Genomic DNA, 27,870 nt, shown 5'->3' on the forward strand with positions numbered 1-27,870 from the left:
CAGAGGACGAATACGATCTGTGAAATATTTAACTTCGACTATCAAGAAAACGCAAATTTCGTCGCCTGTCAAAGTGACCAAGAATACACAAGTAATGTTTGAGACTGATGTAACAATAACATCTGATCAGGTTGGCGGACAAAGAATATGTTTCCAGGCGTATGACGACCAAGGGTAAGGAGAAATATAAATCTATTTAATAGTTATAGACAGCACAAAGTTTTTTTATCTCGTGAATATTCTTCACGTTCATGTTGTAAGCAAGAGCATACAATATTTACATTCCACTAATTTTAACAAAATATAAATACTTTACAGGACAACGTCTGAGAGGAAATGCCTTGGGGTCACTATGGAAATTGATGGTCAGTTTATGTTGATATTACTCTGATGATACTGATGTCATTGTATTGAGGGAGGATTTAACAGCGACAAAATCTGAATTCTTTATCATATATTTTGGTTATTGTGCTTCAGAAGCACTGTGGCGACAGTGTTATGAAAACAATAAAACGTCTATATATTCTATGTTTGAAGGAAATTGTGTTTATGTTACATTATTAAATAAAGACTTCTGTTATTTGTAACTTGTCATAAGTACAATTGTTTAACAAAAAAGTAGGGTATAAAACGCTATGGCATATGAACTGCATTGAATGGTAGGATTCATATGTCATCTGTGGGAGGTTTAATTAACTTACCTTTTTGTAGATCCGTGCAAGTCAGTTCCGTGTAATTTCGGCTCATGTAAAAGCAACGGCTCAACCTTCAAATGTATTTGCTCACTCGGATACACTGGCGATTTTTGTGATAGAGGTAATTATTAATAACTTGTAACAACTAATTTCCGCTCAGCAATGGAATTTCAGACATACCACCACTATCCACTCATTAATATGGTTTGATATGAATATTGTCTGTTACATTTCTAGCTCTGGAACAATAAACGCAGTATATATCGTTAATGCAAAGTTTCCAAGATGATTTTTTTTATTCAGTGCTTATCAAATATATGTAATTGTGTGCACTTATATTAAGGTCATAGTACGCATGTACACAATAGCCATAATGAATGTATCGGCATCATTACATAATATCTACACCATCCCTTGTGTTCTAACTGGCGCAATATTCATCAGATGTGGACGAGTGCCTGAGCAATCCATGCCAAAACGGCGGAACCTGTGCCACCAGCAGCTTCTTCGTAGGCTCATACTTCTGTCAGTGCGTATTGGGATTCACTGGAAGTAACTGTGAAACAAGTAAGTATAAGACTTCGAAAGTTTATATCTAGCAAACTATTTTGCAACAATGCATACAGTATGCGTTTTGGGCAGCTTTTCTGTCGTGATCACATTTCTATGTATACATGTGATAGATTGAAACTATTAAGACTCTCCTTCAGCAATGATACTTGCATATGTTTTATTGTAACATATAGTGCAGGTGATTGTAGCCAGACCATACCTGTTTAGCACTGTGGCGTATGAAATAGCGTATATATAAGTCTTAGGTCTTAGAGTGCAGCCCAAGAACACAGCTTTCTGGTTCGCCTGAAGGACAGTGAGTTGTGGTGCATTTTACGAGTATATATGTTTAGTTCACCCGTATCCCCGTTACTGTAAGTAAATCAGAAGCAGTTTGAATCAACTTAATTGAAAACTTGTACACAAGAATAACTTATGTTTATTTAACATTTAAGTTTTGTTTCTCAAACTCAAAACAGATATAAATGATTGCAAACCCGACTCATGTTCTGGAGCTGGTATATGCATTGACCTGGTAGATGACGTTAAGTGCCAGTGCAACAAGGGACATTCTGGCCAACATTGTGAAAACCGTGAGTTAAGATCTATAATCGCCTGCTATATATAGCACGTTTACATTGTTTGGTTAATGCTGAAAAAAACCCTTTACATTCTGTTCTACATGTTCCTATCCAAGGCACTGCTTGAAAGCCACTTTGATATCATCTGTCAGTGTGTTTAGGATTTGCAACCCATCTGGTACTGTATCATTTAAAGAAAAAAGAAGCCACTGAGGAAAGAAATATCTGCCAAAAGCAGAGTCGATTGTACGATTCCGACTATAGAATGAACATGTGCTTAGGAATCACCATCAAAAGGTGATGATACCAGGGATGGTATCAAAGCATTATTTACAATTATTTACCACTTTCTGTCAATGTGGATACGAGAGCTATTGTTTACTGTGTAATCATATTTCCCCAGCTGACCCGCTTTGCTCCAGTCATGTGTGCGTCAACCAGGGAGTATGCGTGGTGGAACAGAGTAAAGCCGTGTGCAGATGTCCACTGGGGTATGGTGACCCTCTCTGCCAAACAGGTGATACCATTGCACAACATATAAAACCATTAAAGAAACATACTTTATTAATGCGACAAAACCCTATCCATATTCATGAGCATGTGTTCATGAATCACTTTGCTTGTCGAGGCGACTCACGGGATCGATTGGTCAGGCTCGGTGATGTAAAACACTTGATTGTCTGGTCCAGACTCGATCATTTACAGACCGCCGTCATACAGCTGAAATATTGTGCCGCGTTAAACAACAAACAGACAATGTCTTTGTACCTTTTTAGATTTTCTTACCCTTCGTGTAACCAGGACTGTTAATGATTAGTTTCCTTCGGCCTAATGGTGCAAGTTTGTTTGCATAATCATTTTTTTTAAATCGAAATTTCTCGTTATTTCAAATATTTTTCTCCAAATTTCGAGGTATTTTTTCGTTAGTTCGTTTATTTTCTCGTTTTTTTCTATTATATCTTTTTAAATATCAAGTTATTTCACGATCACTTATTTCCCACTTATATCAAATTTATGTTAATAACTCGAAATTTCCTTTTTCTCGTTACTTCTTCGATTATTATATAACTTCGATTATCTTTTCGTAAGTTTAATTATTTTCTCGTAATTTCAAGTCATTTTAAAAATTCAACATGTCCATTTTTAATGCAAACTTGAGGTAGATAATACTCGAAATTACGAGAATATAATCAAAGATGCGAAGAAAAAACTCGAAATTTCAAGAAAATAATTGAAATAACGATTAAAAACGTCGAAATTTCTTTTTTTAATGAAAACTTGAAATAACGAGAGAAAAAATCGAAATAATGATCATAACTGTAAGAAGTAACGAGAAGAAACTCGTACGTCAATTGAATAAACAAATAATTACAATAACGAGAAATTTCCATCAAATCAAATCATGCTACCAAAGAAACAAAACAAGTGCCAGATAAATACAAATAATATGCGAAGCAATTTCTTTGAAACTATTTTAGTTGAACACCAATATGTCATCCCGAAAGCTGCAAAATTATAAAATGTTTATTATGCGTCTTGAAATTGGTTGAGGGTACATCTTTGGATGATCATATGTAGTAAAGTTATTTTTACTGACGAACGTGTGAATGTTATGTATATGGTTATTGTTACAGATGAGAAATCAACTGGCGGAACACCAATAAATAAAGACAATGGACATAAAGAAGTGAGATAACATACACTCGTATATTGATAACACTGTTGTGACTGTAAAATAGTGAGTGGGCCGCTTTTAACAGTATTCCAGTTATATCACGGCGTGTCAGCTTAATGTTGGAGGTAAGCCCCAAGTGATGCAGGTTTTACCACTTTAGTAAACCCACGATCACGGGTATGGTGCTGATAAACCTAGAAACATAATCGGGGCGAATCGGGATTCGAAACCACAATCATAGGTTTCTGGTGTGCCCAAGGGACGCAACTCACAGCGAATAGCATCCCCGTGGACGACTTGGCCAGCCGTGACCCCTCCCCCCCCCCCCCCCCCTCCAATTTTTTTATTTGTGAACACAACTTCTTCACATGTTGAATTAGGTAACTGTTGTACATTACAACATACTTTAATTATTCCAGCTGCGTTATGTACACTGTATAATGATGCCAAACCAATGCTTCTTGAAACACAAAGTTTGGAATGTAGGAGATCAATACAATTGATGTTTTTTTATTAAAAGAAGTTCGTTATAACCGACCTTCCTTAATAGACGCCTTCGATATATAGGATTTGTGTGTACATTTATACTAAGGTGTATGTTGACATCAGTGTACATTGTCAATATCTTTGTCTTGAATCACTGACGTTTGTAACATGTTTCAGTCACCCTTTATAACTCCAACCCTGGTGAATGGCGGGGGTATCCAGTGTACGGTCGGTGTACCATGTCGTGTTCCACTCTTCATTCGTCAACCTCCCTCGGGGTGTGTAGCACACATACATAATAATTAATCAATCAACACGCTTGATACCTGAAATGTCTGTTCATACATAATGTTATATGTTATATACTAGTAACATCAAACATCGGTGCCCCTTTTGAAATGCTAAATGTCTATTTGCCTAGTTATTTGGAGACTTTTCTTCATTAAACGACATACACTCTTCAAAAAAAGAAACGCACGGGTATATTTTTTGAAAATGTATTTACCTCATCAAGCCGATATATTTAATCTAATATCATAGATGCAAATATGAAGTTTTGGAGCTCGATAGTCACATGTTGTCGTTGTACAAAGGCACAGAAAAATGATCATTGTCATGTCACATAAGGCCACAAGGTTGCGCTGAACTCAGTATTTGGTGTGACCGCCCCGGGCAGCAATCACGGCTTTGCATCTCCTCGGCACTGACTGGATAAGTGTACGAATTCTATCCTGCCGAATTCTGAGCCATTCTGCTTGTAACGCGTTGGCCAGTTGTGGGAGTATCTGAGATGTGTTCTGACGTTGACGTACACGTCGATCGAGTTCATCACAGAGGTGTTCGATTGGGTTGAGATCTGGAGATCTCGACGGCCGGGGCAAGAGTTGATGTTGGCACGAGCCGTGTTGTAACAGCTCCCTCTGGCGGAAAATGATTGGAAGGCGGTGAAGCTGAAGAATTTGATTCATGTAGCGATTTGCTGTCAAATTTTCCTACACCACAACCAAGTCAGATCTCGTGATGTAGGATATGGCCCCGCTACCGCCACCGAAATTGTCGTACACAATGTGGGGCTAAACGCTCATTTGGACGACGATTAACACCCTCTCTGCATCTTGCCGGTGAAGAAGAAATCGTTATTCATCGCTAAACCACACTCGTCAATTCCAAGGCTGTAAGGTATGGCACCAACGCAAGCGTCGTGTCGATGGATCTGTTGCAAAACAGGGACGATAGCTGGTCTTCTGGGTCGGATTCCAACCTCGCGAAGATGGTTCCTAACAGTCTGGTCCGATAAGCAGGGATGCGTCCTGCGGTCTCCGTAGCTGTGGCATTGCCTATGACGTAGGTGGAACAATCTAATGTAGCGATCCCTCGCAGGGGTTGTAACTCTTAGTCAGCCGCTTCTCGGACGATCTGCAGTGAAATTGAACTGTGTGTATCGGTCCCAAAGGCGGCAAATGGTGCTGTGGTGGACGTTGAAGCAGCGTGCAACAGAAGACTGCGACTACCCTCCTATTGATATGTCCTTTGGCGATGTTCCGATCGGCATCGCTGAGTCTCGGCATTTTCGAACTTGAAAACGTTGACAATTGAATGACAACTTATTGGCTTATGCTTGCCTTTTTATAGCCACTACCACGAGTAAGGAATGCCATAACTTTCATGTGCATTTTGCTTTACTGTGTTCCTCCATGAAATTGTGAACAAATGTGAAAACAATGCCGTTTAAGACATTGCAAATCGACAATGGCTGCGTTTTGACGCACCGTTTGTCGAACATCAGGCCACCAACATTTTCCAATAACATATATCCAATTCATTCATTCGGATTTTTTGTGTCAGGTTCAATGAACCACATTCTACCTGTGCGATTCTTTTTTTGAAGAGTGTATGTGATATATGAATAACACTGGAATAACGTCAGTAGGGTGGTTGATTTGGATTTAAACACGTCTCAGATAAATATTTTGTGGATGGAGGTTCTAAAGTGACGTATGCCAATCGAAATCCACGAGCAGGGATATGTTTCTGACAGACCAAGAATCACAATCCCGACGATTCTGAGATTCGAACCGACGTCGATCTTTACGCATCTAAGGGATGCAGAGTTATATAGGATGCCTTAGATCGCTTGGCTATCCGCGCCACCCGCAAAAGGAAGGCATTAAACTGTAATGATGTCAATGTATCTAGCAATGACATGACATTGTTCCCTGTTTGTCATCTGTGAATGTATTATGCCTATGGTTTTCAGAACCATTCCACCAGTTACCCTCGGTCCGACATCACCGGGATTAACCTCCAGTGTGGACACTCCAACACCTGACAAAAGCACAGGGCTGCAAAAGACGCTTACATCTAATTTGACGGTGACACCAACTAACCCCGGAGAACTAAGCATATGCGTCGATGCCGGGACTGGGTAAAGGACTAAACTTGATAAGTGATATGAATTGGGGTTTAGCGTCGAGTCCAAGATTATTCCACATATATAGCGTGCGTGCGTGCATGCGTGTGTGACATATACTAGTCCGGACTAATGCTGATTTTATAGTGCTAGCCCACTGAGATACCATGCCGAGGTTTAACATGAATACCAAACTCAGACACAGTATACTGACTCCGAGCCGATCAGTCCCTGTTTTAGCCCTTATATTTCCTGTCCAAGGCAAGGTAACAACAAGTACCATCTTCATACGTCTTTTGGCATGACACGGCCTGGGATCGTACCTCGGACCTTCCATTCTCCGGCCGGACGCTCTACCACCACTGAGGCAGTCTTAAAAAGCTTATATTCATTTGATGTGTGTAAACGAATGTTGTCAATCTGCCTCCGAACTTCCTCACGTCGTGATTTCAACTGTGTAACATTAAAAGTTTATACAAGTTTAATAGATCAGTATTACCTTGATAGATAGTCCATCTTTACTAACGGTAACATATATTTAAACTTCAGTGTGAATGCTGACAGAATCTGTTACTTGATACACACCAAGCCACCAGGACCAGGTACTGTAATATACAATGCATATTGTTATAGTAATTATAAAATAACGCTCTTAACGTATTAATGTTAAAATGAACGTTTTATTTTCCGTGCATTACTTTTCGAAATAAAAGCCTCCCCATATGTTTCTTTCATAGCACAATCAAAACAGCCGGCACTCGTAAGTATAAAGTGTATGAATGAAATGTTCGAAGTCCATATTTTGATTTCAGTACATGGAAATTTAACTTGCATATATAATATCAAATCTCTATTAATGATAAAAATCATAATATAATCGTATATTTCTTATCATTGATTAAACATGTTCCAAATCATAAAAGGATGCCTCTCGAGAAAGGATTGGCCTTTATAATTTGTTGAGAATACTTCATCCAAATGATTTTATTAGATGGAAAGAAAGCTCGTGCCATTTGCCCGTAGAATATGTCAGTTCTGCTACAATAGTGTTGATAGGATGAAGCAAAAAAGCTCAAACGATTGTTTAAAAAAAATTATGTTTATTTCAGACAGGACTACACTACACGAGTAGCGTATAAAGGAAATGGCAAACACATGATTTACTTAATGAGGAGGATACCATTATTCGAGCATGAGATCAATATGTCAGCACAGACACCTTTTTATATATACAGACTGCTGCATTTTTGGAGCCTTCACTACCAGATGGCAGCATTGTCAACTGTTACGTCGACAAGCCATGCCACGCCATCTTCCACTCTAAAGATCATCCTTCTGGAAATTGGTGAGACTGTCATATTTTGCGTTATATCAAGACATCTTTCAAACTTGTGATTTTTTTCTGATACTGATCGTCATGAATCTCCACTCATAATTGAGGTTTTCGGACAGAGTACAGTGTAGTTCACTGTACGTATTAGGCCTTATGCTTATCGTAAGAGACCTAAAATGGATCGGGCAGTTATGATAGCTGGGATATTTTGCTCATGCTGTAAAAAACTGACCTGCACCCCTTTGTTTGCTGGCCACCGTGATACACCTGGAATATTGCTGTCTGCGTCGGGATTCAAGATAAACTTCAACATATCCGATTTCTATTCCAATGATAAAAAGAAAATGCGTTGGTATCTAGTTTTACATGTTAAAAAGTATTATTATATATATCAGTACCAGAAGTTGCTAAGCTGTCTCTTCTTGGTGATATTCTGATAAGCATACTTATCCAAGCGGAATCTTTAATTGTATAAACTCCGGACTTGATACTTAAACTAATTCTTTTCCTCAGCTTTCTAACATCTGGTAGCACATCAGCAATGCCATTCCCTGTTAATTCTAAGGATGGAGAGTGTCAAACAGATGTTTTATTCAGCCCGCCACCAGGGGGAGATAGTCACGTGTGTCTCCAAGTCAGGTAGGACAATTGTTTATACAGTGACAGTGCAGTGTAAGGGCATTGACATCAAATGAAAAAACAATCAGCGTTTTAACCTTAAATCCGAAAAATATATAAAATAAAGAATATTTAACGAGGATTACATTGAAAACACTTTATGTTTATAATCTGAATATCACATAATAGGTCTAATTGCACCAAAAGCGAACTGTGAAAAATAGCCGACGCTCGCACACTCTGTCGTGGATGCTTTCGATATTAATTTCAAATATTTGATTACAGCTATCAGGGCGAGAAACGATGTTACAAAGTGAACGTCATAACAACAGGTATGGCATTTTAAGGATTCTTTTCTTTTCATATTGATCGAGTGACCATAGCAGTTTCCATATTAATATCATATACTACTACTACTACTACTACTACTACTACTACTACTACTACTACTACTACTACTACTACTAATAATAATAATAATAATAATAATAGGGACAAACTCCAATATGTAGAGGGCGTCATGGAAAATGATAAATACAATTTTGCCCTTTTTGATAAATCCAATGAAATCATTTCCATCATTGAATTTTCTGTCCCCTTGGACACTAATGTGATTGTCAAGATTGAGGAAAAACATGGCAAATATGCGGAACTCGCTTTTGAAATGTCACGCTCCTAGTTCCAAGTTGTCCGACTCCCCATTGTTCTCGGTGCCTTAGGTTTTGGTACCTCCCAATCTGTTGACTGACATTGGGAGAGTACCCGGGTTTGTTTCCATGAAAGTTCTGGGTGGGTTTGACTAGGCAGTGCTTCCTGGGAGATGTCTCATTCGCTGTCTGGGCTGCGTGTAGAGGGGGCAAGGGCCCTGAGCTGAAGATGAGCCTAACCAGCCTGACTGCCAGGATCACCCAAACCCTCTTTGCTGCATTTTTTATTTTAATCTGTAAATAATAATAATAATAATAATGAGCATTCTTATCATGTTCTTAGTTCCACGCAACAATTCATGCCCAAAGCGCTGACAATACTCATTGAACAGTAGAGTTAAAAGACCGAATTGTCAAACAAAAATGTTTGAAGTCTTGACTTGAAACTATCAAGTGATAAGGAGGCTGTTTCAAGGGCAATTGGGACAGCTTTCCGTTTCTGTGTAGCGGTCACTTAAAAATACGGGCAGAAAGGGTTTAAGTTTCCATGCATGTTCCTGGATTGATGGTTCACATGTTAATTATCCTTGAAATCATATGATATTATAGAACATCAAGGAAAATACAAACAGTCTTCATGACAATGATTGAATATACGTAAATTGTACTCGCTCGTTGGAAATTGTTCCTGAGGCAGAAATATTTACAGACCTGTGCGACCCCAACCCTTGTAACAACGGAGGTGGTTGTGCAAATCACCCACAGCAGTCTCCCGGCTACCAGTGCGTGTGTACAGAAGATTTCACAGGAGATACATGTCAACAAAGTAAGTCACATAACAGATGTTTCATTATTTTAAAACTTCCTGTAGTACTCATGAAACCTAAAAAATATTATTGATCAACATAGATTTTTGTTGCTGTACCATTAATTGAGGGGGTAGATTAACGGGTACTATAATCCACATAGCAAAGTAGGATATAGATACCGCATGTGTTTTAATCACTGATTGTATCACCCACAGCTAACCCATGCCTCCCAAACTCATGCCAAAATGGTGGCGATTGCGTTAGTCAAGTGACGTCCTATCAATGTCTTTGTCCGGTAGGCTACATAGGACACGACTGTGAAACAGGTAAGACCAAACAAAACAAATAATAATAGCATTTGGCAAATTGAAATAGTTTTGATCAAAGAGCATAATTGAGAACGTATACGTAAATATTATATTATTTATGCTGTCTTTGTTTGGTTTTGTTTTCAGCTCTTTCTCACACCTCAGAAGTAAGTATATTATCAAAACAAAGTTCATATTATCATATTAAATATTGTCATATGTGCCCTATACACTGCAATCCATGCGGAAATGAATGTACTAACAATGACTATGCTAAACACACACACACACAAATACAGAATTTAAAAAAAATGTGAACAATGACAGGAACTGGAAGGAGATAAATTGTTTGATAGGCATAACTTAGAAGTTGACGGATCCTTATACCGTTGTCAAGCAAGACCATGATAATGTCTCGCTTCACAACGGTATTAGGATCTATACGGAAACGTTGCCTTTACAGTATAAAAGAAGGTGTTATTCATAAATCGTGCCTACTTTGGCAAGAGATACTATGAAGTGTGAAACCTAACCTTCATTGCCATTCTTTTTCTAGGTGTGTCCACATGCTTTTAACAATTGTGGTTACATTATAAAAATATTATACATTTTAACTTTTTATGAATGATGTATGATATGATGACGAGGTTCCAAGTGTTCATAATTGTCTCGCTACAGGCCCAGGTGTCAGAACCAACATTACACAATGGTGCTACAATACAGTGTCAAGTGGGAGAAACATGTTCCATCCCGGTATTTACCAGGGGCCCAGGGTAGGAACAAGTCTTCAACTTCAATGTACATATGTGATGTAGAGTGTGTAATGTGTGGACTAAAGCGATCGCTGGTCACGCTGAAGACCCTGGTTCTATTCGGGGCGGCCGGGTAGCTTAGTGGTTAAAGCGTTCGATGGTCACGCTGAAGACCCGGGTACGTTTCCCGACATGGGAACAATGTGTCGAGCCTGGTGTCCCCCGCCGTGATATTGCTGGAATATTGCTAAAAGCGGCGTAAAACCACACTCACTCACTCGGATTCTGTTCCAATTATTCGTGTTTTATGCCCTCCGCAGTGATGATTTGCCCTTCTCTTTCACTCTTCTACTGCAAACAAATGCAAATATATGAAATTGTAAATGTGTTTGTCACATTATCATTGTGTAACGTTTGATTTCATAAACACGAGTCGATTTGAAACAATTATTATTCTTTCATAGTGCTCATGAAACGTTGACTCCTGGTCCCACGAGCAATGGCTTACATGTGAGCATAACACAACCTGTAGCCAGCACGACAGCGCCCGACCTAAACCAAGGCAGTGTTCAGGCAACACCTTCAGCGACCGGTAACGAAAAGGTCTGCATCCAGACAACGTCAGGACAGCCACACAGGTAGCACGCCATGTAATTGTATGTAACTGAGATGTGTTGGGAGGGGGAATTAATCGGGTGCCTATTTCTGGTCTTTGTCTCGACGTGTGTAATTAGTGTCTTATGTTAAACTGAGGCATAGTTTCTGTGTAATTAATGCAATCATTAATTGTTAAACTGCTTGGTTATCATAAAACAATTGAGTTAGCAGGCATAAAAAGTGGAATTGACGACCAGAGTGAACTTGCTAGGAATGCAAATTCGCTCGAGCGTAGTCCCCCTTTGCGTTATTAACTCCTTTTTTTACTTATCCTGCATTACTCCTTAATGCATATTACTGCTTGTTCTTGACAGAGAAAAGAGCTGCGTGAAGGTCTTTGCTTGAAGAAGTTGCTCCAACTAGCTGAGAGGCCAACCCATCACGCCGCTCCCAAGTGACCAACGGAAATGACTTCACGGATCCCCACGTTACGCTTGTCACTTGATGATAAACTGATTCAAACCCTCACGTGTTTGCTATTTGAGTTAATGTTTTTTGTCTTTGTGTTGTGCCTACGGTTTGTATTTTGTACATTCTATGTTTGATAAACCTGTGCATAACGTTGTTAGACACTTACTGGCGTTTTCTCAAAAGAAAACATAATGCCAGGTGTCTTGTTGTTCCAAGTAGCCATCTTGAATATTTTACGTGGTCAGCAGTTAATGAACTGGTTTGCGTTCTATATTCTTTTTGCTTGGTACCCCACGATTGGCGTAACCTCGCAAGTATTGTTTGTTTTGTTGTATGTTGTCTTACGTTTGTCGAAATATTTGTTTCATAAACCCACACAATGGGATAAACAAATTATAGCATACATAATCGGGCGGTGACGCATTGTGGTTTTACACTGCTTCATTGCAGATATCATGTCCTCCTGCTCAAAGTGCCGGCGTAATATGTCGGTGTGGGATCCCCACCCCCTGTGCCTAAATTGTACATCTCAATACCTCTAGGGTCACCGCTTTAAAGACTGTTTACTGCTTTCACCCACAGCCTTCAGTCAGTACCTCCGTGTAGGTAAAATACGCAGAACACAGCAGGCCAGGCACGATGTCAGACCTCTCCGAAAATTCGCCTACAAGATCGCCCATCTCGGATGACTACCCCCGACCTTAACTACTAGCTTGATGTCCGACCCCACGGTCGCAGTCTCCACCCAGAGCACTTTGACGACGACAACAACGTCTATCTTTACGGCGGCGGCCACCTTGACGCCCGGCGTGGCGCCCACCTACCAGACAACGCCTATACTATCCTCCGGACAGACGCTCGATCTCTCACAGGCGCCCCGCCTACGGCACAGACGCCCATGCTAGACGCCTCTCTCCCCCAGTACATTCAGTACTTACAGGCCAGACAGCCGTCGATGCCAGCGCCTTTACAGACGTCTCTACAAGCGTTTCCCATAGCGCCTCTGCAGACGCCTCCTTTCACCTGGCGCCTATCTACACAGCGCCTATACGGACACCTGCGCCTCTGCCTCCGCCGCGTCGGCCGACCTCACAGACGCCTTCTACTTCTCGTCACTCCACGGACTCGGCTTCCCCAAGTACGTCTTCACGTCAAAGTGACAGCAGATCTTATCGACAGCGTCATAGATCTAGGAGCCGCTCCCCGGTTCGCACACGTTCCAGTGGCTGTCGATCCGACTCCTCGGAGGGCGCCTTCATCCCTTGCTATGACGACACCCCCACGGACAGCGAGTCCCACCTGGGTTTCGACCAAGTCGCAGACTGGCTGGCAGACAGATTGGAGGCAATCGCTCCCTCGCCTGGCCTAGAGGTCGATAGCAAGAAGGCCATCCGTAAGACCCCACCTCGATCCCTCCTGACCCACTGATCAGAGACATGCCCTCTGCTCTGGATGAGGACTTGAGTAAGCAGTCACCGACTCCGTCCTTTAGGGCCCCACGTTATAGACGAGATGACTTCCCAGTCCACTCTGGGGGACCCATATCTCACCAATATCATCCGACACGGGTGCAAGCTGACGCTTATAGACGACCCGCCACTCACGTCGTCCCCAATAATGGACACATACCCCCCTACTCAACAGCAGCTACTGAGCCGGAACATCACGGCGCTGCTAGACACGGAAGCCATAGAGGTTGTACACGCCCCAACCATAACACCGGGCTTCTATTCACCTGTCTTCCTGGTCCCCAAGAAGGACTCGGACAAAAAGGGATGATCCACAACCTCGCTGCTTTCAACAAACGCTACCTGGCGCGTCCACCTTATTTCAGGATGACCATGCTACTGCGATCCCGGATCCAGGCGCAGGAGGTGCTCATCAGCCTGGATATCGAGGACGCCTATCTACATGTCCATATACATCCCGACGACACGAAATTCCTCCGCTTCACCTTCATGGGAGTCCATTATCAATGGGCGGTCCTCCCTTTTCGAATTTTTTTGGCCCCGTGGCTATTCACATAGCCTCGCACCTCCATCGCCGGGACATTCAGTTCGAGGCGTACATAGACGACTGCCTAATGAACCATCGGGACACTGTCACTCTACTCCGCCACAAGGACTTCATCCTCCGGCTCCTACACCAGTTGGGATGGAAGATCAACCTCAGGAAGTCAGAGTTGACACCCTCAACTCGTCTTCAGTTCATCGGGGGCCTCTTCCAGACGGAGCTCGACCTCATCTCTGTACCCAGAGACTGATAGGAGCGCATGTAGGCGCACCTGACTCCAGTTCTCGACCTGCCACGCACTCTGCGCCGATGGCAAGTCTTCCTGGGCCGCCTAAACTCAGCACAGGACTTGACCTACAGAGGAAGGATCCAACTGCGCCCAGTTCAGATGTTCATGGCTCCCTACATCAGGCGCCAGGACGCCTCAGTATCCATCGTCTTCCCGGATCAACTCAAGCAGCATCTCCGGTGGGGGACGGCGGAATCGAATGTCTTAGGGGGCGTCTCCTTTACAGGGCTTACGACCTCTCTGCGCCTATTCGTAGACGCGTCCCTGCAGGGATGGGGCGCACACGTGGAGGGACAGGACGCCTCGGGGCTGTGGTCCGGCGATCAGCGCCTATGGCACATAAACAACCTCGAACCGGAGGAGCTTATTTTGGCCATCGCTCACTGGAAGCAGGCCCTCAGACACGCCCGGCTCTCCATCTCGACGAACAACATCACCGGCGTATGGCGCCTTCAGAACCAAGGAACGACTCATTCGACCTCGCTCATTCAACAGACGTTCCGATTGTTTCACCTGGTGGATCCGTCTATGTCCGGTTATGGCGCTTCGTTTCTACATCCGACGATCCAAGGAACGCCGCAGGCAACGACGACGCCTCTTCGTACCGGTATCTGCGACCTCGCAAGCGGAAGTCAGCCGTAACACGATCGCCCTCTGACTACGAGCCATCATCCTCCAGGCCTACAAGGTTTCGGGATTGGATCCCCCACGCTCCAACAACCCGCATGAGATCCGGGCGGTCGCCTCCACCATGGCGCTACACAGCAACTGCCCTCTACGCTCCATCATGGAAGGATGTTTCTGTCGACCCAACACGTTCTTCGCCAGTCACTACCGGCGAGACGTCACATTGGAGGATGTGCAAGGCGCGCACAGCTTAGGTCCGTTAGTAGTGGCCCAACAGGTCACCACTACTACACCTCATTGACCACGCCTCCAAGTGCAGAGCCGGCCTTTGTAAGCCCTGGACTAGAGAGTTCATGCCTCATTTGCATACGGCTCCAGTCTCGACCTACCTGATCGTTATTGTCAGGCTGCGCAGTACCAGGACACAACGCATACCTGACTCTCTTCCCTTCCATGTAATGGCCATCCAGACCGACCATACAGCCGAAGACGGCCTGAGGGAGACGGAGTTTCCCATAGATGGAGTGGTCACCTGATGCCAACCACAGCCGAGGACGGGCTTTAGGGAATGGGAGGTTCCCATACATGGAGTGGCCACCCGAAGCCGCCCACATTGCCAAGGATTGGCTAGGGTACAGAGTCTGGAAATAAAGATGAAAGTCCACATCTGAAGGTATGCCCTCCTCCGGTTCCGTCCGATAAGGATGCATTAAGGAGTAATGCAGGATAAGTAAACAATCTAGTAAAATCCTAGATATTTTTTTATATTTGTATATCTATCCTGCATTACTGCGTCTAAAGGGATCCACCCATCGCAGATCTACCTCCCCACGATGCCTTCCGATGTTTCGGACTCCAGAGTAATGTGAGGATCCGTGACGTCACTTCCTTTGGTCACGTGGGAGCTGCGTGATTGCAATTGGTTGGTCTCTCAGTTAGTTGGAGCAACTTCTTCAAGCAAAGACCTTCACACAGCTCTTTTCTCTGAACACTAGTAAATAGAACAAGCAGTAAATATACAAATATAAAAAATATCCAGGATTTTACTAGGAATAGCATACACGTACGTTAGCAAATGTATTACTCATCTTGTACGTTTACGTGCGTGTGCGCGTGTGTATGTGTGATACATGTAACATTATTCGGAGGAGAGATATCGTGATTAATCATAAGTGGTAGAAATAATATAATGACTGTGTATCGATAGGAAGATAGATATTCTGTTCTGTTTGCGTGCTGTATCTGTTCTAATACAAATCTAGTACTTATACACTAAGGCCTTTGTGATAATAAAAGAGTCTCACAAATCCCATAAAGATTGCATGCCAAATCAGGCGCACGCAATTTTTTTACTTGCTATGAATAACGTGAAAATCAATGGACGGTAATTATTTCTCTTACATATACATATATCACGTTGCACAACAATATATTACTTTTTCACACATTCGCTGATGTTCTGTTTTCCAGCGATCAGGTTACTTGTTACCATGTCAACGTGACGCCACCAGGTACTATAATCTATTATTATATATTGCAAAATCGCAATACGAAGTATTACTGCCAACCAGGCCATAAGCACGTTGTATACCGGAGATTCACAACGTCATGTCATCATACTTTATGCTATTCACCAATCTTCCATAATCAGACTTTGTGTTGGGTACATAATTGTACCGTCTGCATTCAGGGCATTAATGATGTCATTGACTCCTATTTCCATTACCTTTAAACGACCATGAGTTTTATTTTAATGCCTCCAAGTAAACATAAATCATATGTAATATTATAATATTGGAACTCTGACACTGGTTATTGTCAAAATGTATAAGCATTGTACTAGTGTTCATCTACGTCAAGTAACCAGCGTTTATTTAAACTTAATTTAGGAGGTGATGGTTCAGGATCAGGATCGGGAACAACTTCAAGCACAGTAAGTTAAAGCTATGAGAGCACGCTGGATGATTCCGGGACAGTACAGGTGACAAGTGCCCTACACTAGACATACATTCTATGAGCCGTGGAAAATAAAAATCGGATGGTTGAGATGCACCACGAATGCATGGATCGTTGTTTATACTGTCAACCATCGAGCCTAGATGCGATATTTGTAGAATAATTAACATAATCCTTCGTTATATGTAAAATGATTTAATAGCGTTCCATGTTTCGGATGGATACAAATTAAGCCGTGGTATTTTCCAGGACCACTTCGAAGCTCCAACTCCCACAGATGGGAGCACAGTTCCGTGTGCTGCTGGCGACAACTGTCACCTATTAGTATACTCCAAACCAACTACAGGGAACAAATGGTACGTTAACATGTTGTATTGAATGTTCTCGTTTGTACTCATCGCCTAAATATTGGCCCAGACTTGGTTTGAGAGAGCCCAATATGTTTAAATTGTATCTTCTTTGATGGTTAAAAACAAATCTAAGACTCAGACCCTTTCGTTTTATGTATTACCTTAATTGCATAACATAGACAATTTACTAAGAATGATAAGAGTTCTTTGTCAAAAGAATTTAAACGTTGGAAATCCAAATTAAGTCATTTTGTTGTTTTAAAGTTACCAAACTATTGGCGTAACTATTGGTGCTCTTTATTACAATATGAACAGTTCAACTCGGTGTTTACAGTCCTCAGGTTAGTTATGGGAATACGGAAGGCGTAGAGACACATATCTTTCCTACCAAGACGCTCACAGGGACGTGCGCTACTGATGTCCTCATAACACCCGACTCCAAGACAGGGGATCATCAGATATGCCTAAACTCAAGGTATTAATAGTTTTTGTACTGGAAGGAGTCATGCCTGATGTTTCTGAACCGCTATTGGACATTCTGCGAAGAATTTTAAATGCACGTCTATTACAGTTTTAATCAGTTCAGCCTACTATCAGGCTGTGGGGAACTTATTCCATAGCATGTTCTCAGTGCTTTGTTTATTGCTGCCGTGTCACTTCAGAGTATTTGAAAGATTAAACACGTGTAATATATTTAAGACAAATCGATTACTTTTTTCAGGTCGAGTGACCCACCTCGCTGTTTCAAAGTTGATCCTGACGCATCCAGTAAGTTAATTCAATTTCAGTCAAGGGATCAAACTAACACTCTTCCATCAGAGATAAAAAGCCATCTCATTAGTGTTACAGGTACAAACAGCAAGTATGTTTCTTGTACTGACAGCACGGGAACAGAACGTGTATCTTTATTGAAAAGACAATGCCGGTACATGTTCTATATTTTCTGTTCTAGAACCTTGTGCAGTAACGTCGTGTGGTCATGGGGTGTGTATTGTCGAGACAAACCACACTAGCACGTGTTTGTGTGACGATGTCCATTCGGGAGACAGTTGTAACACAGGTATCTAATGTGACATAAGATTAAAATAATATTAGATTACAAAAATATTACATTGTACTTACATATATGTTACGAATATATATCACTGTTATACAGTAACTCAGAGCACATTATTCTTCCATTCTACATTTTGCATGCTACGTTACAAGAGTCAGAAATAAGTACATCGAGATGATAAGCTTAATTTAAAAGCACTTGTCAGACCCGAAAGGTAATAAGAAATGACTTTTTGTGAAAAGTATACATGAATGTACACTCCAGAGACGCCCTGCAAGTCATCCCCATGTCAGAACCATGGAGCGTGTGAGAACGACGGGAAGAATCCGATATGCCACTGCCCCACAGGCTACACTGGCGTCAACTGTGAGACAGGTACACAGCTCAAAAGTCCAAGTTTGATAGGCTCTCCAGGGAGTACATACTTGCAGTTGTTTTGCATGACAAGAACACTTAAGCCATCGTTTAAGAGGATGTGGCAAACATATTAATCTTCAATGAAATTGTATAATATTTTTAAGCTACTTGTACATGCATGTTCTTGTAAGCGTTTATCTGCAACGATTACATTTTATCGATACTAAGTGTCTGTAATGTCTGCTTCAGTTCAGCATCATTTTATATTTGACTATTCATTTATTTATATTTTTAAACTTTGTTTCAGGCATACACGTCCCTCTTCATCAGAAGGTAATATACTTTTTTCAGTTTCTGTAAACATATCTTTAATTTTCATTTATTCTTTTGAAAAACAATAACCGCGTGTGCTACGTTACTTGGTTGCACAAAGAATCAATTATGTAATTGCCTGTGAAACAAAAATTATGCTCGGTAGTAAGTAAGTTGAATGTAGCCTATACCTTCTTTCCTTCTGAAACAACTGAATACTTTTGTAACATGGTTGATTCTATTTCATGAAGCCTACATTTACCGGTGCAAGCATCGAAAATGGCGGAGTTTTCAACTGTGTGAAAGATCAGACCTGCACAATTCCACTCTCCATTTCAAAAGGACAAGGGTAACACAACTACTACAGTGGTATTTCTATGTCTGATTGTGGGATCAGTTGGTAGGGAGTGTGTGTGTGTGTGCGGCTAAACGGATGAGTGAGTGAGTTGGGTTTAACGCCACCTTAATGAGTATTTCAGTTATATCATGGCATGTCCGCTTCACATATGAGGAAACCCCAAAGTGTTTCAGACGTTTGCCACGTTGGTGAAACCATGGTTTTGGTGCCTACAAACCCAGAAAACATAATCAGGACGATACTGCGATTCGAACCCACTTTCATAGATTTCTGGCACGCCTAAGGAATATAACGCTGCCAGCGAATTGCGGCGACTCAGACCACTTGGCTACCTTGCCCGCTGAAAGGATGATGAATGCATGAGTTATTGAGATTAAGACTGTTTCCCATACACGCCTAATTTTGTTATGCCGTCTATGAGTGAGCGAGTGAGTTTGAATTTACGTCAATTTTAGCAATATTCCAGCAATATCACGGCGGGGAACACCAGAAATGGGCTTCACTCATTATATGCAGTCTATAACAGTGTATGACATGTATACAGTATAACATTCATATCAGTATTTCACAATCAGTTTCTTAATCAAGACAAGTATACCAATGAATTAGCTTGCATCATTGTGCTTATTCTCCTCCAGACCAGTTCCAGTGATTAAGATTGGCCCTCACAGTAATGGACTAACCGTCCAGTCGCCAGATCTCCCAGCAAAGGATAGGGACACGCCAGGACGTCAAGACCTATACACGAGTCAGATGCACATTACACCAACCGAGGCTGGCGAGAAAAAAATGTGTGTCAAAACTGGAAGCGATACAACGGATGTCTATAGGTACAGTCAATGCCCACTGTTAATGAATTGACAGGAATTTCTTTGCGTTAAAGTAGAGACACTTTCAAGGCCCATGAATGTAACGTATTTTTCTGACGACAGCATTCCTTGTTCTGCAGTGGTTACAGAAGGCTGACAGAATGCAAGCAATACGTGAATACAACTAATCTCTTAGTTACAAATATTGTGGTTTTGTTTGGTTCTTTCATGTATACATTTATGATTATTATCAATATTAAATATTTTTACAGCGCAAATGCCGATACAGTCTGCTACCATCTTCACGTTACTGACACTGGTAAGATATATAGTTACTAAAGATTTATTTATATGGTGTCAAACAAGCTAATTATACGCAGTTCCCACATAACGAAATTAGTAACGATTGTCACTTATAGTATATTGAATTACAGACAAGCATCAAATTTAAATTATTCGACTATGACTGTTTGAAGTCACACAACACAATAGCCAGTATATTCGTCCAACAAAATACAATTCAAGACATACATTTGAAACGTGTAGGTATGTAAATATTGATAAAAACAACTTTGTAAAGCTAAAGTGTGTCTGTAATTGAAGGAGAGTATCATTTTAAGTGTATTTATCATAACAGAGTTTAATAATCTGATCGGTTGTATTTGGAATATCAATCAGAATACAAATTTGTCCATCTGTTTAAGTCTAATTCAAAGACAACTTTACAATTTTGTCGAGATGGAAAACTCATATGCAAGCTTTGATACTCCCTTGAAATGATTTGTACATTTCCCGCTTAAGCGAATGGGACAAAACATAAATCTAAGATCTTAAACTCTGTAAACGTTTTGCTATCAAACGTACTGGTATGAATGAATACTAGTAGATCCTACATATGATTTACTATAAATTGTGCGTTTCAGGAACAACAACACCAGTGTCAAAGGTGAGTTTTCCGCGCGAAACACTGAGCGTTCAATTCGAAGTAGAATGCATGCTGGGTCATTTTCGACATATCACAAAGGTATCCTGATTTCGTTCTTAAAATATCTTCGGATATATACCCAAGGTTTATCCTTTGTAGGTTAATGTACATTATATCTAAAATGGATAGAATTATCAGTAAACCGCCCGCATGTTATCAAGAATCAGCGGTCCACCGTAACTTGATAATGACCTCATGTGGCTTGACGACGGGCCATTATCACGCCCGTTGTTGGGTGACGTCACAGGGTAGGTATAGGTGACGTCACGTTAAATAGTGACGTCATCTGGTTTGTTCTAAGATGTTTCCATATTGGTAAAAGTGGGTCAGTGACATTTGTGTTGATTGCAGTAAATGTTTCCAAACCGATATTGTTGTTCTTTTTATTCAATACAAAATTCCATCCATTTTAGCTATAATAACGGTAATGCTATTTTTCAGGGCATTATCATTTGCAGAAGCCGTCGGTCAATCAACTGACCTCCTTCGTCGGGCAATTAATAGAAGACCTCGGGCTTCTGCAAATGATAATGCCCTGAAAAATAGCGCTACCCTTATATTGTAACACTATGTACTCTTCGCTACAGGATAGTTTCCATGACCCTACACCTGTTTCCGGGAGCACCATACGATGTTCACAGGGGAAGGACTGTCACATGATACTTCATACACTTCCTGATAATGGCGGTCAATGGTATGTAGCTTCTTTAATTCCAGTATTAATAGACAATAAACGCCGAGACCTACATCACTTCGGACTTTCCTCCCAAATTAAGCTGACACGCGGCGATATAACTGGAATACTGTTATAAGCGGCGTTAATCCCAACTCACTCACTCATTCGTGTTCCAGCATACTTACTCAAATACACCTGGCTGCCCATTTGATAACACTTCACTAAAACGACTTTCAAACTTGACGAAATGACACTTCCATTGTTTGGCTATCCCAAATTGATCGTCATACCCTGAAGTATACTTGAGAAAAGTAATCTTCACCAGGTACATGTGTATGGAATGTTAAAAGCGGAACAATGAGAGTATCTATAACATGCTCCTTAGTCCGCGTCTTAGTCCGAATGTATACGGGTTTTTTTTGCTGATACATGTATTGGTATGTTCATATGTAGCCCGCAAGTCACTACAGATACAAGCACGGCAAATGTCTTCCCTACAAGAAAGGATACAACTTGGACCGACTGTATCACAGATGTATCGGTACCTGCTGCAATTGCTCAGCATCCATCGACAGCCTGTCTCAAAGCTAGGTACGCTCGATCAAACACCTAAATCACGAAGGGTTACTTCTACAAAATAATCATATTAATCAAAACGACTCAGCCCAAAGAACAATGTACAGAATATCATTGATCTACATGAATCCGTGATTATAATACGACCCTTTGAATTGGTCTTGTTTTATGGTGACAACCACCAGGTCTTCACTGTGATTGAACATAGATTATGGCATACACATTTTCCTTTTCTTCAATAGGCAAAGAGAACAACCAAGATGCTATTCCACCAAACCAACACCACCAACAGGTTTGAAGCAGATCTACCTTATTTTTAAATGTGTTACCATGAACATACAGGTATTACAAAGTGTTTTGGAAACATGATGACTTTTATTTTGAGATTACATTTGCCCATCATCAAGTATAAAACGATCAAAATGTCTTCGAAATATTCATTTACGTCATTTTTGTTTGCAGATGTCTGTTCGGCCAAAGGCTGCAATAAACTTCATGGTGCATGTATCCTGGAGAAAGACGACACAGCAAGCTGTCTGTGTGACAGTCCCTTCAAGGAACCTACGTGTGGTAAGAATGTGCATGTCAGATAACGATGTGATGAATAGGTTTTTCATGCTATCTTTGATTGAATGTATAATTTTAATATGACTAAAGATCAATCTCGAAGTAAGAAGATGTAGGTTTGAAAAAATGATTTTTTAGTTGACATTCATTCATTTTATATGATTGAACTAGTTTTCATCAGTGTGATTATCTTTTTATTAGATCCCTGTCAAAACCACGGTATTATTGAGGGAGGGACGTGTCATTGTTCGACGGGATTTACGGGGCTGTACTGCGAAACAGGTGAGTTTTAATATGCAATATCAAGTAATTATTACATTTCTTCAACTATGTATCAAAATTACACTAATCCAGTAAAGCAGTTATAATACTGATTCCAAAGATGCATTATATAGGTAATATTGTTCAAGGATGTTTTCACGGGCCCAAAGTGTCAAAACCGTATGTCACCAATCATGTTTCCTGCAAATATCTTACATGTTCCTGATGAATTGTGTTAAATTAACGTTTAAGTTCAAAACAATTCTCATTCAACCTAAAATGATATAACACGGATATGAATGAATGAAATTTAGGCCAAAGCAAAAGCCATGTCAACACAATGCAACCTGTTTCGGTGCTGGCAATCCTATGCCTGGCACCTATGTCTGCATGTGCAGTATGGGCTTCACTGGAATGAACTGTGACCAAAGTATGTCAATAGAAATATGAACACACTGAAGAGTGTGATCATATTGTAGCGAGCGTCTGTGTTCTATAGACCCGTTATGTTAGAATTAACATTGACGCGGTGCTGTAGTTTGTTTGACCCCCGTAGATAGAGTAACGTCCCAAAAATGACAAAGCTTGAATATACCCTGTTGTATTAGTATCCCAATGTACGATACACGATTGCACATGATATACATTTCCCTACATCCTACTGTCTATTAGAAAACAGAAATAACACTTGCTGCATACCTGTGTGATGTGTAATAATGCCTCGGTAATATAGGAAACGTTTAGAATTGCCATACAAACATGTAATAACAAGTAGCAGAGGAAAGTCTGAATAGAGAGAATAAGGCATTCGTGAAATCCGCTGGGCAAACTATTGAGAACATCACAAAGTGTATACTGCAGACCCCTCTTTGTCGATCTCACTGATGACAGCGAAACTGTTGTTAACCCATCATGTAAACGTTCGTTTAAAATATGTCGAATGCGGGAGGGTATAGCTTTAATACCTCGTGCCGCGTGAAAGTGGTTGAATAATTCGAACTACTCGATCTTAATTTAAAATTATTGTTATCTATCCGGCAAAGGTTAACACACACCCCTCTTCTCACCTACCCCACCCTACTCGTTTTACAAAGGGCATTGCATGTTGGTGCTGATGTTAATTGTTTTCTTTTTTTGAAGGATTACGCAATTAGATAGACATAAAAAATAATATCCAACTGTTGCTATTTGCATTTTGTATTCAATGTATGAATTTCAATGTTTGCTAATTCACTTGTACATTTTTCAACTTTTATCAACATCATTCGTGTTCATGTCATCATTTCATATCATTTTGTTTTGAATATATGATCTATATGTGTTTCTTGAATTTGCCAATAACACTGAATTGTATTTGCCTGAATTTGTGCTACTCTATTTACACGTGACAGTGATATAATATGTGTTGATTACTTATGTTTTCCTTTTTATTTTTTCAGGTGATGATCACAACGTGCATAACTTAGACGTGCATCGATTAGAATTAATCATAATTTGCAATAATGTCGCTAGTCATAATTCAATACTTTGTGGTTAATGATCGTAAACACTGTTATTATGTGATAGATTTTAATTCAATACTCCTTATTTCGTGATATAACTAGTTCGCTACCAGACACCCCACGTTCAATATGATCCAGTATGGTCAGTATCCATGCCAATGTATATCAATACCTGAACATTGATGTCTGTCGAATTATGATTTCATTCCAAGCGTATTATGGTTTTCTAGGTGCCCGAATTTCTGTATCTGTTTTTTTAATAGTTTGCTTTGTGTTGCAGATTTCTGACTCGGCTACTGTAATTTAGCTGGCGGAAAGAAGTCATTCTGTGTACAAACTTAGTACCACCACACGTAAGTTGTGACCTGTGGATATAGCCTTTCCTAATCAAGTTATATGTCATCAGAGGGTCAAAACTGAATCAGTACAATGATCCGATTATTTAGACACGGAAGTAGTACGCAATATTTTCTAGCTTCAAACAATGACTTTCATAACAGATGTATTTATCATATTAAAGCATATGGCATATATAGGTAAATGTATGGTCATATGTTTGACATTCAGGCGTAAATCTAGTGAGAATTTGTCATCATATTCAAATTATGGTTTCTGTTGTTAATGTAGCGTTGATTTCATTCCGAATTTCGCCATAGTTATGATCTTTCGTTCGTGTCTATGCGCGTGTTCGTGGGGTGCATCTAAGTAGTAATATCTAGAGCAAACTGATTTATGACGTGCAATGTGAAAACTAAAATTCTACTATTCAACGGACGTCAAATCCAACTTTTTCTTTGTAGAACAAGCATAATTAATTCAGATCGGTTAAGAAATTCATTTCCGTTAACAAGAAATCTGTGTGATGTACTTAAGATGTGAACGTTTTCAAAAGGGAACTATGCTTTGAATTTACGATTCATTTCATTGTTGATGTTTTTCTTAGATCGAGAGAAGCCAACGGCCGGATCCTGTCCCCAAAAAGAACACAGCAATCGTTTTATCTTTGAGGGATCAACAGCAAACTGCTGAATATAAACATCGTTCGATTCGGCACTCCTGAAAAATTCCAAATATTTTAGGAACGAGTGAATGTCAGAAACAGCATTTTATGTATTGTATTGCTCAGTCCAACATCCCAATCTTCTTCATAATATTTGTGTTATATGACATAATATGTGTCATACATGACAAAAATTGAATAAAACATAGTCCATTAAACCAGGTGTTATGTTTAATGACTGTTCGTCTTCTCGGTTGTTGAATTCAAAACCCTTTAAGTTACCTCATGAGTTCGCAAAAGTTACATAACTACACTCAGAGAGTTGAACGTCAGACCCACTTACTGCTTGCAATTGAGGTTCGTGGTCGATCATCTTAAAATTTTCGAAAACTTCCATAACCACATGTACAACATACCTTGCAAAACTCACTCACCCTTCTGTCCCTCAAAATGATAACCTCAACGACCTACATTTCGTTGTTCATTCCTCCGGTGTCAATCTCAACAACAACCACTCACATGTAACAGAAATACGACTTTGAAGATATTTCTATGACAGTTTCTAACTTGTGTTCTTCACTTGTTGCTAACAACATTTGAAGTTAGACATTCTCTTTATCCCACGAACCTCAGAAAACGTTGAGTACTTAACTGAATGATTTATGTGTCACAAAATGGATTAGTGATACTAGTGATGATTACATTTCAATCGATTCCTTACTTTTATCGTAACGCTTTATGTCAGCAAGGAGATTTGTATAAATACTTTAAGCTTTCAAAATACGTGCAAAGAGAGATATATTACTGGGACGGTGACTGAGAAACTGATTATGAACGGATCCCTAAAGGGATTAACAGGGGGTCGTGTACAAAGTAACGAGAAAATAGTTCAGGGTTCGCCATATCAGATGTTTTATTACATAACCTACATGAGCGTAAACATTGATATACATGATAGTTAACTTTCATCATTTTTCCTTGCAATATCCATATATACTGAGTCAAATTAAAAACTTCACATTTTAAAAGTAATCCCATATATGATATACAACGGACAAATGTACCAGAGAATGTAATTTTTAATCATTAATGACCAAAGTAGGATTTTAATTAACGGTGGTAACCATAATTTGTTCCAAGCACCTACGGTATTCGGTAATAACATCAACAGTTTAAATCATAAGTCCCAAGCACGGGAATCTGATGGCACACAAGTTCGGTAGCGTGTATGGCCACCATGTGCGTGGACAACTGCCACACAACGCCTGGACCTTGTGATGCTTGTGAACACATGATTGGGAAGACGACGCCATTGTTGCTGCAAAATGGTGCCAAGACTGTGCAAATTCTATGGTTGGTTGTGGAGAGTGCGCAGACTTCTGCCAAGAGCATCCCAGACGTGTTCGATGGGATTGAGGTCGGGAGACCTTGACGGCTAGTCCATGACGTTGACTCCCGCATTCTGAAGGAAATTCCTTGTCAAAATTGCTGTGTGGGGTCTGGCATTGTCGTGTTGGAAGATCAAACCGGGTCCATGTGCTGCCATAAAAGGCAGAAGTTGTGGTGCCAGTACCTGGTCGCGGTAAGCATCAGCGTTGAGGTTGCCACGGATGACAAGAAGCCTGGAACGTGCATTGCCACAGAAAGCACCCCACACCATGACACTTCCGCCTCGAAATCTGTCAACTTCCTGTACGCAACACTGGGCGTAACGTTCATGACGGCGCCTCCACATCCTCGCCCTATCATCAGCAAATCGAACATTGAATCGGGATTCATCACTGAAGGCGACTTGATTCCAATTCCTCTGAGTCCATCGTAAGTGTCGCTGTGCCCACAATTGACGTTGACGTCTAAGTAATTGAGTCAGAATCGGCCAACAGTATGGACGTCGTGCTTGAAGGTGAGCAGTTCTCAGACGGTTTCGAATAGTTTATGCACTCAGTCTACCCCTAAAAGTTCATTTCTGGTTGATAAAGCCGTCAAAAATCGGTTACGGAGGTGACGTAAGACAATCTGACGATCCTCTGGATGTGACGTCACACGCGGTCGACCTGGCCGAGGGCGATCAGCGGTGGTACCCGTTTGCTGGTGGTACCCGAGGCGTCTGTAAATCATAAACAGTCCGTCGACTACAACCCATCGTCTTTGCGAATTTAGCTACGGACGTTCCCGTCTGCAACATGCCGATGGCACGTTCACGTTGCACATTTGAAAGGCGTGGCACGACAAATGGCCGTA

The 27,870-nt window shown here is 40.8% G+C and overlaps 1 protein-coding gene across 1 annotated transcript in view; it reads left to right on the forward strand.

The window, feature by feature from the left end:
• Positions 1–23,159, forward strand: part of LOC139444267 (neurogenic locus notch homolog protein 1-like) — a 33,771-nt gene extending 10,612 nt beyond the window's left edge. Inside the window, exons 11-46 of the mRNA XM_071225193.1 lie at positions 4–174; positions 319–365; positions 712–816; positions 1,140–1,262; positions 1,727–1,840; positions 2,232–2,345; positions 3,463–3,515; positions 4,167–4,267; positions 6,247–6,414; positions 6,949–7,001; positions 7,137–7,159; positions 7,635–7,744; positions 8,246–8,371; positions 8,636–8,682; positions 9,707–9,823; positions 10,022–10,132; positions 10,262–10,281; positions 10,793–10,887; positions 11,331–11,504; positions 16,334–16,374; positions 16,753–16,796; positions 17,069–17,175; positions 17,504–17,644; positions 17,891–17,937; positions 18,122–18,229; positions 18,491–18,601; positions 18,891–18,916; positions 19,147–19,244; positions 19,892–20,083; positions 20,335–20,381; positions 20,986–21,008; positions 21,635–21,741; positions 22,177–22,314; positions 22,542–22,591; positions 22,762–22,869; positions 23,068–23,159. Coding sequence (XP_071081294.1) covers positions 4–174; positions 319–365; positions 712–816; positions 1,140–1,262; positions 1,727–1,840; positions 2,232–2,345; positions 3,463–3,515; positions 4,167–4,267; positions 6,247–6,414; positions 6,949–7,001; positions 7,137–7,159; positions 7,635–7,744; positions 8,246–8,371; positions 8,636–8,682; positions 9,707–9,823; positions 10,022–10,132; positions 10,262–10,281; positions 10,793–10,887; positions 11,331–11,504; positions 16,334–16,374; positions 16,753–16,796; positions 17,069–17,175; positions 17,504–17,644; positions 17,891–17,937; positions 18,122–18,229; positions 18,491–18,601; positions 18,891–18,916; positions 19,147–19,244; positions 19,892–20,083; positions 20,335–20,381; positions 20,986–21,008; positions 21,635–21,741; positions 22,177–22,314; positions 22,542–22,591; positions 22,762–22,869; positions 23,068–23,159 — 3,352 coding nt within the window. The remainder of the gene's footprint in view (positions 1–3; positions 175–318; positions 366–711; positions 817–1,139; positions 1,263–1,726; positions 1,841–2,231; positions 2,346–3,462; positions 3,516–4,166; positions 4,268–6,246; positions 6,415–6,948; positions 7,002–7,136; positions 7,160–7,634; positions 7,745–8,245; positions 8,372–8,635; positions 8,683–9,706; positions 9,824–10,021; positions 10,133–10,261; positions 10,282–10,792; positions 10,888–11,330; positions 11,505–16,333; positions 16,375–16,752; positions 16,797–17,068; positions 17,176–17,503; positions 17,645–17,890; positions 17,938–18,121; positions 18,230–18,490; positions 18,602–18,890; positions 18,917–19,146; positions 19,245–19,891; positions 20,084–20,334; positions 20,382–20,985; positions 21,009–21,634; positions 21,742–22,176; positions 22,315–22,541; positions 22,592–22,761; positions 22,870–23,067) is intronic.
• Positions 23,160–27,870: the final 4,711 nt, after the last annotated feature.

The sequence above is a fragment of the Haliotis cracherodii genome, unplaced genomic scaffold, assembly GCF_022045235.1.
Source record: "Haliotis cracherodii isolate W230 unplaced genomic scaffold, xgHalCrac1.p SCAF_5, whole genome shotgun sequence".
Lineage (NCBI taxonomy): Eukaryota > Metazoa > Mollusca > Gastropoda > Lepetellida > Haliotidae > Haliotis > Haliotis cracherodii.